The 11,441-nt window shown below is 39.8% G+C and overlaps 1 protein-coding gene and 1 long non-coding RNA gene across 2 annotated transcripts; one reads left to right on the forward strand and one right to left on the reverse strand.

Annotated features, from left to right (window-relative positions):
- Positions 1 to 5,605: 5,605 nt before the first annotated feature.
- Positions 5,606 to 8,825, forward strand: LOC103447267 (transcription factor RF2b-like). Its single transcript, XM_008386444.4, has 4 exons — positions 5,606 to 6,588; positions 7,292 to 7,424; positions 7,815 to 7,899; positions 8,022 to 8,825. Exons 1-4 carry the CDS (start codon positions 5,834 to 5,836, stop codon positions 8,393 to 8,395), a joined length of 1,347 nt encoding a protein of 448 aa, XP_008384666.1. The 5' UTR covers positions 5,606 to 5,833; the 3' UTR covers positions 8,396 to 8,825.
- Positions 8,826 to 9,879: 1,054 nt separating this feature from the next.
- On the reverse strand, positions 9,880 to 11,220 carry LOC103422644 (uncharacterized). The gene is made up of 2 exons (XR_011572824.1): positions 10,544 to 11,220; positions 9,880 to 10,097 (listed from the first exon to the last, which is right to left on the reverse strand). It is a non-coding gene; the product is annotated as an uncharacterized lncRNA (long non-coding RNA).
- Positions 11,221 to 11,441: the final 221 nt, after the last annotated feature.

Consider the following 11,441-nt stretch of genomic DNA (forward strand, 5'->3'; position numbering starts at 1 on the left):
CTTCTCATGTGTGGCATCAACGTTTGGGCATCCAACGTTCAAGACTTTTCGATCACTGTTATCAAAGTCTATACTGCCTGTTTCTAATAATGTTCAACAATTCTTCTGCTCCAATTGTGTTTTAGGCAAATGTGCCAAGTTACCATTTCAAGAATCTCTCTGTACTACTTCTAGGTCTCTTGAATTAGTTCATGCGGATGTTTGGGGGCCAGCTCCAGTATGTTCTGTTAGTGGCTATCGCTTTTATGTCATATTTGTAGATGATTTTACCAAATATACTTGGCTGTATCTTCTCAAACATAAATCGGAAGTGTTTCACATTTTTGTACAATTCCAAGCTCTTATTGAGAATCTGTCTGGTTACAAAATTGGCACTTTAAGATCAGACTCAGGGGGTGAGTTTACAAGTTCTAACTTCAAGCATCATTTGTCTTTCCATGGCATTCAGCAACAATTCAGTTATCCTTACACTCCTCAGCAAAACGGTTGTGCTGAAAGGAAGCACAAACATATTGTTGAGACTGCTCGAACCCTCCTTATTGCCTCACAAGTTCCTCACAAATTCTGGGTTGAAAGTTTTCTTACTGCCGTCTATCTTATCAATCGCCTACCTCCAGTCAACAAGTCTTCCCATTGGGAACAATTTTTCAAGAAAGTTCCAGATTACAAGTCTCTTCGGGTATTTGGATGTCAATGATTTCCTTGGTTAAAACCATACACCAATTCCAAATTAGATCCCAAGAGCAAGATGTATGTTTTCATTGGCTACAGCTTAGCTCACAAGGGGTATAGATGTCTAGATCCCTTCACTAATCGGGTTTATCTCTCTAGACATGTTCATTTTGATGAACATACATTTCCCTTTCATGATCCCCACCTTCTAAAGTCCTCCACTCCCCATACCCCAGAAACTTACTCACATTTTTCCCTTACCTTTCCCAATCTTTATTCTCCTAATTCTTTCACTTCCCGTGTTCCACCACCCATATCTTCCTCACCTACTCAACATGCGTCAGTTACTCAACCTGAGCAAGTTACTCAACCTGAGCACGTTACTTCTCCTGCTCCTTGTCCTGCACCTCTGCAACCTCCCTCACCTCCCTATTCTCCTCTCCCAGCCTCTTATTCTCTACACCCTGCACCACATCTTGTACCACGTATTTCCTCTGTTCACCCAATGCAAACCCGCTCTAAGTCAGGAATATACAAACCTAAGGCCCTTACTGCCACAACACATCCTCTGCCTTCTCATTTTGACAGTGAGTTTATACCTACTACATATCTCCAGGCTTCCAAACATTCACAGTGGAGGGCTGCTATGCAGGATGAATTCAATGCTTTACAAAGTACAGGCACTTGGCAGCTTGTTCCTTCTACCTCCACTAATAATTTGGTTGGCTGTAAATGGGTTTTCCGAATTAAGAGGAAACCAGATGGCTCTGTGGATCATTACAAGGCTAGACTCGTTGCAAAAGGTTACAATCAGCAAAAGGGCATTGATTATGGTGATACTTTTAACCCGGTTGCTAAACCTGTGACTATACGCATCATTCTCACCCTCGCCGTCCAATCAAACTGGTTTTTACACCAGCTGGATGTAAGTAATGCTTTTCTACATGGTTCTTTGAAAGAGAATGTATATATGGCTCAACCACCTGGGTTCATTGATCAGGATCATCCTACTCATATCTGTCACTTGAAGAAATCCTTATATGGCTTAAAGCAAGCCCCTCGTGCTTGGTATGAAAAACTTCAATCTGCTCTTTTCTCCATGGGATTTCAAGCTTCACACTCTGATCATAGTCTGTTTGTGCTGCATAAACCTACCTTGGTTTTGGTTCTTGTGTATGTAGATGATATCATAGTGACCGGACCTTCTTCTAGTGTCTGCAACACCATCATTTCTCAGTTGAGCTCTAACTTTCCAATAAAGGATCTTGGCGATCTTCATTACTTTCTAGGTCTGGAAGTTCAGAAATCCACCTCAGGAGCCTTCATTCATCAATCCAAATACATATTGGATCTTCTCAAGCGTACCAAAATGGATGGGGCAAAGCCATGTGCCACTCCCCTTAGTTCTGTCAAGCTTGATCACACTGGTTCCTTGTTGTCGAATCCTGAGGACTATCGCTCTATTGTTGGCGCCCTCCAATATCTTACATGGACCCGGCCTGATTTATCCTTTGCGGTTAATCTGGTGTGTCAGTTTATGCACTCTTCCCGGAAGCCTCACTTTCAAGCCGTGAAACGCATCCTCCGGTATCTAAAAGGGACACTTGGATTTGGCTTATAGTTTCCCAAAACCACATACTTCTAAACGCCTACTCCGATGCTGACTGGGCAGGATGTTCGTGGGATAGACGTTCCACTGGTGGTTTTTGCATCTTTCTTGGTCCTTGTCTAGTTAGTTGTAGTGCAAAGAAACAGCACACAGTTGCCCGATCCTCTACCGAAGCTGAGTACCGCTCCCTTGCACATACCGTTGCTGAGATCACTTGGATCTGTCAACTCTTCTCTGATATTGGATTCAAATTGTCCTCTTTGCCATAAATTTGGTGTGACAATGTTTCTGCAATTGCCTTGGCTTCAAATCCGGTTTTTCATGCTCGAACAAAGCATGTTGAAATCGATTATCATTACATCCGTGAGCTTGTTTTGGCTAAGCTTCTTACTGTCAAATTTGTTTGCAGTGCGGATCAATTAGCGGATATTCACACCAAATCTCTGCCAAGACCACGTTTTCTTCATCTTCGATCCAAGCTTTCACTTCAACCTTCTCCGTTAAGCTTGAGGGGGTGTGAAGAGCAAGTTACCATTGTAAAACATTAGTGTTAGTCAAGTTAGTTAGTTGTTAGAATAGTTACAAATAGTTACCACTGTAACTATTCTCTTTACTTGTGTAAATCTAGTTTATATAAATACCTCAGTGTAACTAATTATAAATGTAATGAAATCATTTCTCAATACTATGGCCATAGACATTTGTACCCATGGTGTGCGGATGTGCCGTATGATAACCCTCTAGGTAAGTACCAAAAACATAACTCAAAATCTCATATCAAACATCGAAGCTCACTAGCTCAAAGTCTCATCTCATAAATCCAAGATAAATTGTATTCATGAAATCATAATTTATGTTCATAAAACCGTTATATAAGTCATATTCGAGATCAATAGAAATCCATATATGCAAATCAAATAATTCATAACCGTTCGTAAACGTAATTTCGATAAAATTATGAATATTTCGTAAACCGTAATTATGGAAGTTCATAAACCATAATATAAAACATACTCAAATCATGAAATACGAAATGCATGCTAGGCAACTATTTTAAGAAAACATATAAGTTAGGAAGGGGTCCACTCACAGATTTTATTGCCCAAGAACCGCTTGAACTAGCGAGGATGACATCGCTTCTCGCCAATGCGCCTAAACACAATTAGGGACATTTTAGCAAAACTCTACTAAAACGTTATAATTTGGAAAAACGAACGGTGGATTGGGATTCGGCATGTCGAAAAACCTAAGAAGAGACCTCGGGTTTTCCCCCATGTGCCGACGCACATGGCGGACGGCCTTCCCGACTCATCGGAAAATTGAACAACTCCAAAAATTCTAAAATTTTACAGGAATAAATATCTCAATGAGTGGAGCAAGTTTCATAATTGTGACTAAGCCTAATTTGGCCGGGAAAGACACTAATTTCCCTCGATCTTGCTGGAAACCCTAAAAAGAGTGGGTTTCGATTTGCCGTCATTGGTGCTTCGCTACCCCTAAGGTTGTTTGAGCCTTGTTCCTAGGCTTAAGGGGAGTCTAATGGTGGTGGAGATTGATGTGATTGTCTTCAGAAAAAGATGGATCGCCGACGAAGGGCACACGGCTACTGTCGTAACTCGCCATAACACGGGCCAAATTCCATCGTTTTGTGGGTGGACATCGAAGAAGAAGGGTCGTGATGATGGATGCAATTGATGAGGTGTCCCAATTCGTCATAGAAATGGCGCAAAACCATCGGAAAATCACACGTGGAGGTCGGGTTCTAACCGGGTCACAAATGAGTGTTGGAGCATAGAAAGAGGGTCTGGTTCGCTGGGTCTTTCCTCCCTCCCTTCTCTTCTCTTTGATTGGTCACTCTCTCATCTCCCTTCTCCCAATTGGGCATCATCCTCTCCTTATTCCTCATTTTCTCTATTTCTTATCCATCCACATCCCTTCTTTATCTTATTTCTTTTCCATCCTAGCCACACAAGTGGCTTTCTAGATTTGTGCTCCAACAATCTGGAGCCTTCTAGAAAATGAGCAATGACCATTTTGTCCTCAACTTTGTTTGTTAATAACTCATTCGTTATAACTCCAAATTGCGTTCTGTTTGTGCCCACGCATTTGTAGCGACGAGTACTATTAGGATACATCAAGAAAACAGATCTTACGTGACACGACAAGACGGTCAACAAAAGTCAACGTATTTTCCTCGAAGAGCATTTTCGTAATATCACATTTTAAAATTATAAAATTCGTAATAATCGGGGACTGGTCGTTACGCATTATACTTCGAATTTTAACTATTCAAACCGCCTATATTTAAGTCTTCATTCATAGATCATCATATCCAGATCTCTGTGTCCTGAGCCGGTTAACTTAGATATCCATTAGTCCATCTCACTAGTCCGCCACACACAATTAAAAGTTCGAGTCTCTCTTTCTCTCGCGTAAGTAGTTCGAATCTTTGATTATGTTGAATCCGAATGTCGAGATCTAGAGAGAATCTCAATTCGTGGCAAAGTATTTTCCTTTCATTTGATGTCACCCTCTTTAATGGTAGCCAATGGACCCAATGAGCAGAAACTGAACCTTGTGTGGCCCCTACACTTGGACAATGGTTCGTCCACTCAAGTTCCATCCATGCATAGCCAGCTTGCATTTTTTTTATTTGAATCTTGTTCTTGTTGACTCCGGTAATTAGGCGGAGCTTACTAAGGGGGCAAGGCTTATTCTATTTCTGAATTTCATTCAAGTAATTTTTTTCTTACTCATAATATAGTTACGTGGTATTATTGTTTTATAAAAATTATTAATATATTAAGAACATCGTTTATTGATGTTATAATGTAACAAAGCCTTTATTCAAAGAGGTTCTCATTTTTTAGTAAAAATATGGACCACTCATTATACGTCGAATTTCAATTATTCAAACCATCTATGTTTAATTCTTTATTCCAAAAAATTCAATATTTCTTAAAATATAATGTTTGTCAATTTTTTTGAACATAATTGGATGTCCCAAACATTTTCGATTTGATTAATATTCTACAAAGATGATGTATAGACTATAACTTGAAAAAAAGACAGTTCCGAACATTAAAGTTGGATGTAAAATGAGCCTTAGGACTAGTCCTTAATTTTACTAGAAAAATAGAAATTCATTTGAATAAACACCAGTGTCCACCATTGGGTACGTTGACAATGACAATGTGATTGACACATTCCACCAATCAAGGCATCAAGATCGGTGTTTTGGACTGTTTGATCACCGGTCTACTTTGCAGTTGTGTTATCGTCAATCAATCATGCATGGTACGTGACAAAAAGTATATCAAGAGGTGATTTTACATAAAAAAAATGTTGATCTCTCTAACATTACTTTTTCTCGTTTTTCGTTCTCTCCGACAAATGGTAATGACTTAAATTTTACATTGTGTTTCTTGCGAACGAGGGAAGAAAGAAAGAAAGAAAACAAAACAAAAGAAGTCAAAAAAACAAAAACAGAAACCGAACAGAAGACACAAAGTGGAGCGAAACACATGGGAGGGAGGGACAAACAAACCCACAATGTCCACAGAAACCACCACCCCGCCGATGCACCAAGATCAACACCTCCTCCAACAACCCAACCCTAACTCTAATTTCTTCACCTTCAATTCAAATCCCAATCCCAATCCCAATCCCAAATCCAATCCTATCCCACCGCTCCCCAGAAGCGTTGGCATTAGTGGCAATGCCAATGCTTCGGGACTAGCAGCGGCCGCCACGTCCTCGTCTTCAACCTCGTCCACCACGTCTACATCCCTGAGCTTGGCGACAATGCTGGGCAATTCTGCCTCCCCTTTCATCCGGGAAGATGCGGACGGGTCCCACCTCCACCACGATTACGGCGGGAGCCACAGGAGGGCCCACTCGGAGGTGAGCTTTCGGCTGTCGGAGGACATGGTGGATATGTCCGCGGCAGCGGCGGATCCGTTTAACGGCGGATCGTCGACGGCGAGTCTCGAGGAGATGGGATCGGAGGAGGACCTGTTCTCCACGTACATTGACCTCGACAAGCTTGGCGGGTCCAATAATTCGTCGGATCAGAATGGCGGCGGCAACGATGGGCCCAATGGTGGGCCTAATGGTGGGTCCAATGGGAATGGCGGTGGCGGTGATGGAGGAGGAGAGAAGAAGCTGTCCAGGCACCGGTATAGCAGCTCGGTGGATGGGTCGTCCACGTCGACCGGCGTGTTTGGGGAGGTCATGGATGCCAAAAAAGCTATGCCTCCTGATAAGCTCGCGGAGCTCTGGAACCTTGATCCCAAGCGTGCCAAAAGGTCTGCAAAATGCTCTGTTTTCTTCCTTTTTTTTCTTTCTGGGTTGCTTTGTTTTGTTGCATTCTGTTTGGTTGCTGAGAAAATGTGAAATGTGAGAAGGAATCCTAATTGGGTTTTGGGGATATGGAAATCGCGAACATATAAATGCTGAATTTAATGAACTGAATTCCAGAAACTGCAAATTAGCATAAAAAAAATATTAGTAACTGATGTTGCCACAAACCAGCTATTTTTCTGATCAAAGGCTTTGCCTTTGCTAGAATTCACTACTAGAGGTAGGTTGTTTCTCGGTTTTCAAGACTTTCCTTTTCGACTGAGATCGAGTGTTAATTAGAATTGAACTGCATGAAGGTTCTATTTGGAGAATAATATTTTATAAAATTTGGAAAAGTATGAATCCATCGTCCTCCTATTTGAGATTCATTCATATGCATCATAGTTTTCCTTTTCCTCAAGTTATATATGCTTTTGCATGCATGAAATGGATACAGCAATAACCGTATTTTGCGAGAATGTATCAATGGAGTACTTTCTCTCACCCAAGCAAACCATTTAGATTACTGCTGTACGAGTGTTTTGTACATTCAAAAACTCATGGTGGCATGCAAGACTTGTGTGCCTAGTTGCCTACAAACTTCTTGAACTCTATTTGTTTCCGGTTAAGGGATTTTTGGGAGCCTTACATTTTGGTTGTCATATATAGGATACTGGCGAATCGGCAGTCTGCTGCTCGCTCAAAAGAACGGAAGGCACGCTATATGCAAGAACTTGAGCGCAAAGTTCAGACCCTTCAAACAGAAGCAACCACTCTTTCTGCCCAACTTACGTTATTCCAGGTTTGTGTCGGTGTATTTTAGCAGCTTTCGTTAAATGTACTGCATGTGCACATCTTTTCTGACAACACTGCCTTAAAATCAAACATGAAATCTCTGTTCAGCCATTTTTTGTGATCTAACATTGCTAATCGCTCTATGTTATGCATTTTTAAATTGATAGATGACACGTAGTATGGAAAAAAAAAAGGTATTCGTCAATCAAAACAAAGGATACTTGGAGCAAGTATTTTAATAGAATTTCATCAATTCATCCTTTGCTGCAATGTTCTGTTAATATTTAGCCTTCATTTGGTTCTGGACTGTGTTGTTCTGCTCACTTCTTACGTATATACACAAATGTTTGTTAATTGGTTAAAGGTTATGACTTTTTTTGTTTTTTGTCACTTACAGAGGGACACAACAGGTCTGAGTACTGAAAACACAGAACTTAAGCGTCGGTTACAATCTATGGAACAACAAGCTCAGTTGCGCGATGGTGAGCAACATGCCAACTTTTATCATATTTGATACTCAAAACTTTTCTTATTTCTGAATTATATCAGAAGAGAATGGTCTTAATCCAACTGGTACTTATTTTGTTTGAAATATTTCGTGCAGCATTAAACGAAGCACTGAAGAAGGAGGTTGAGAGGCTCAAGATTGCCACAGGGGAGATGATGAGTGCTTCTGATTCATTCACCTTGGGAATGCACCAGATGCCATACAACCATCCATCAGCTTATTTTCCGCTTCAACAACAACCAGGACCGGCTAGTCACCAGACCATGCATTTGCCACAATTCAATCATTCCCAGTCTAGTATGCCAACCCAACACCTGCATCAGGCAAATTCTCGTACTCATCTTTCAGATATGTTGCAGAATGGTCCTGTCGGTCAGTTACAGGGACTCGACATTGGTAGCAAAGGAGCACCTCTCGTGAAGTCTGAAGACCCCTCGCTTTCTGCTAGTGAAAGTAGTTCTACTTTTTGACACAAACTGGCTGTCGAGCTGCTCGCCTGCTGACTTGTCCATTGCACACGCTGTCTGGTAGGTTTGTTCATAGATTGATATCCGATCATTTAGAGAGGCTACTCCATATTTATTTCATTATTTATTGAATTTGTGTCAAGAATTTATTCTTAATTGTTTATTCTTAGGGCTGTTCCCCAAAAGTGGGAGGCACCCTTTTCATCTGTCTGTTCGAGGTTGATTTTTTGTGTATGGGGGTGCTATAAATTCTGGGAATGGAAGGTCATTCCCATGGGCGTGGAGATGCTGTCAATTCATGGCAGCATTCTCATCCTTTGTATCTTGTTTGTTATGTAATACCTTGTAACTCTGTGTACTACTGCCACATTTTTCTTTTTCCTTTCTGATATATTCATGCTTTTCTGAAAATCATATTCATAAAATTTACTCATCTAGTTTTTCATTTTATTTTATTTTATTTTTTATTTAACTTATTGAAGTTCGGTAGACGTCCGCCTTCCGACCCTTGCAAAGTGGGGAGTCTTATTGGCAGGGTCACCCGTTACTTATTGAAACTTGGCACACTGTGGTAGCTGTAAACCGGATGTATTTACTTATCGAATTTGAAATAGACTCACGAACAATGTCATCTAGAGAATACTTGACAAAAAATTAACTGAAGTATTGTTTTATCAAAACTAGGCCGACCTCACTTAGTGGGAAAAAGTTTTGTTGTTGTTTGTTGTTGTTATTGTTTTATCAAAACTGAAAATAAAAATGTCATAGATAAATTGTTCATACATACAGACAATGCGTATATTTTGTGCAGGGCCGGTCCTGAGATTATGGGGGCCCTGTGTGAGACTTTAACGGAGACCCTTAAATTGTATAGAATTTTCATTGCTATGTTTTCTTTTACATTTTAATTTTTATGATTATGAATGAATTGAGATTAAAAAAAAAAAAATTTAGGTGGTGGACCGGTGGTTAGGTACTTATTTGCATCCCTATGTTTTTGAGTTCGAAACTCCTTATTTATAAAAATAAAAAATATATAAAAAAAGAGAATAAAACCCTTAAAAAGTCTAACATTATAGTTGCTATGTTTTCTTTTACATTTTTAATCATAAAAAATAATAATGTAAAAGAAAAAAAAAATTCTTGGTGTGGTAGCTAGTTGCCTATTTGCCTCCCCTAAGTTTTTGGGTTTAAAACACCATGCTTTTAAATACCAAAAATAATTAAAATAAAACACAAAACCATGCTTTTAGATACCAAAATAATTAAAAATAAAACACACAAAAATACCACCATTGGGAGGACTCGAACCCAGTTCCTAGGTTAAGGATAATACGCTCAAGAGAATTGCATTGAGAGAACAATTGATTATATCTTTGCACGTTTAAATTTATATATGAAATATACAGAAAAGTAAAATCGTAAATCGAGGCCTTTGGGAGCTTTATGCGGTGGCACTACTTGCACACCCTCAGGGCCGGCACTGATTTTGTGTATAAAAGGGGATCATTTTATTATTAATAGATGGTAATGGATTACGTACAATCCTTATACAGAACGATTCGACCCTTCCAAATTATTAAGTTCCACAAAAGCATTGTGATTTAAACAACTAAGAGGTCTGTCTAGATATATGGCTTCGAGGAATAGTCTTCTCGGAAGCTTTATTCTCCATTCTCCAATCCTCCTATGGATTCAGCTTACCCTGAAAAAAATTGCACCCAAATATACAATTAGTATGCTATTGCTTTTGTTTATTAATTATCCAATGCTTCCTAAACTATCACAATAGTATCACTCTATTCTTTGTTTTTTTCTCCTGAACTTTTATTTTGCGTTTCACGTTGCCCTATTTCAATTTTCATTAAGTGAATCATTACCTTTTTCTTATGTGGACCTCAGCGAAATATGACCTTAGGGATTAGTCCACGTAGGCATCATGTAAGAAAAAGTTAAAAGTTCACTATAATAAATTAGACTAAATATAGTAATTTGAGACGCAAAATGAGTGCTCATGAGAGCAAAGTGATAGAGTCGCCAAAGTACGTACGGGTAAACTTTAGCAATAGTTCAAGGGGGATTTTGATAATTAAGCCATACTTTGGTGGTATGTTTACAAAAGTTAAAAACATAAAGGAGGCTGAGGCTTACGCAGAGCAATTTGTAGAGGGGTAAACTTTGTAAGGACAAGGAGAGCCACAGACATCACCAAGAGTGTTAATCCGGTCATAATTAATCCCGGGGATTGCTGCAGCTCCTTCCTGAATGCAACTGCAAGCAATTCTCCGGTCCATCGTCGTGTTTTGTGCAGCATTCAGCTCTTTTATGCCTTTACAGCAATCTGGAGGCACTGTGCCTCCAAACACTCCAAAGGGTATGCATGGAGTGAGCCAAGCTACCACTTCACCACAAGTTATGGTGGCATTACTGACAAAAGGAGCTATCACAAATAAGAACACTATTGCCACGATGACCGAAAACCTGGCCATGGTTAGCTGCCTTTGTTTGGGTTTGGGCAGGAGTACTACACATGTATATGGGGCTATATATAGAGTGTGATGTTATGAACAACAGCTTGTGCGGTTGTGCCATCTCATCATGTATCGAATGACTTAAACACTAACTAACTTGTTTATAAAACTCGTTGATCTAGTAGCATTCCTCATAAAATCCATGACATGTCCTGACCCACACTGACTAATTAGAACAAAGCTGACCTAACTGAGCACGTACTAACTAGACAAATTAATTAACTAGCTAAATGACACGTGTTTGATGGTGTAAGCTAATATGATCTTAATGTTGATGTCAAGGAACGGCAAATTAACCCAAACCACATTCTAATTCTGTGTTGGGTTTAAGTAGGGTTCCCTTTCGTGCCAAAATTGTCACCCTTCAAAGTTAAGTATGCCAAACTATATGTTGACACGGGTGGCCTGGGAACAAGATAGGGTTTGACTGTCTGTCGTTACTTATGGAGGTCATGGGGCTGCTGCTAGAAAATTCAATCTTCCTTGAACAGATGGCTCAAGAAAATTATTGGAAGGAA

The sequence above is a fragment of the Malus domestica genome, chromosome 11 (assembly GCF_042453785.1).
Source record: "Malus domestica chromosome 11, GDT2T_hap1".
NCBI classification, from domain to species: Eukaryota; Viridiplantae; Streptophyta; class Magnoliopsida; order Rosales; family Rosaceae; genus Malus; species Malus domestica.

Excerpts from the sequence above, each read along its gene's own strand:
- LOC103447267 (XM_008386444.4), top strand. The coding sequence starts at position 5,834 with ATGTCCACAGAAACCACCACCCCGCCGATGCACCAAGATCAACACCTC. Across the intron at positions 7,425-7,814 it reads CCCAACTTACGTTATTCCAG|AGGGACACAACAGGTCTGAG; the intron begins GTTTGTGTCGGT and ends TGTCACTTACAG. Across the intron at positions 7,900-8,021 it reads ACAAGCTCAGTTGCGCGATG|CATTAAACGAAGCACTGAAG; the intron begins GTGAGCAACATG and ends TATTTCGTGCAG.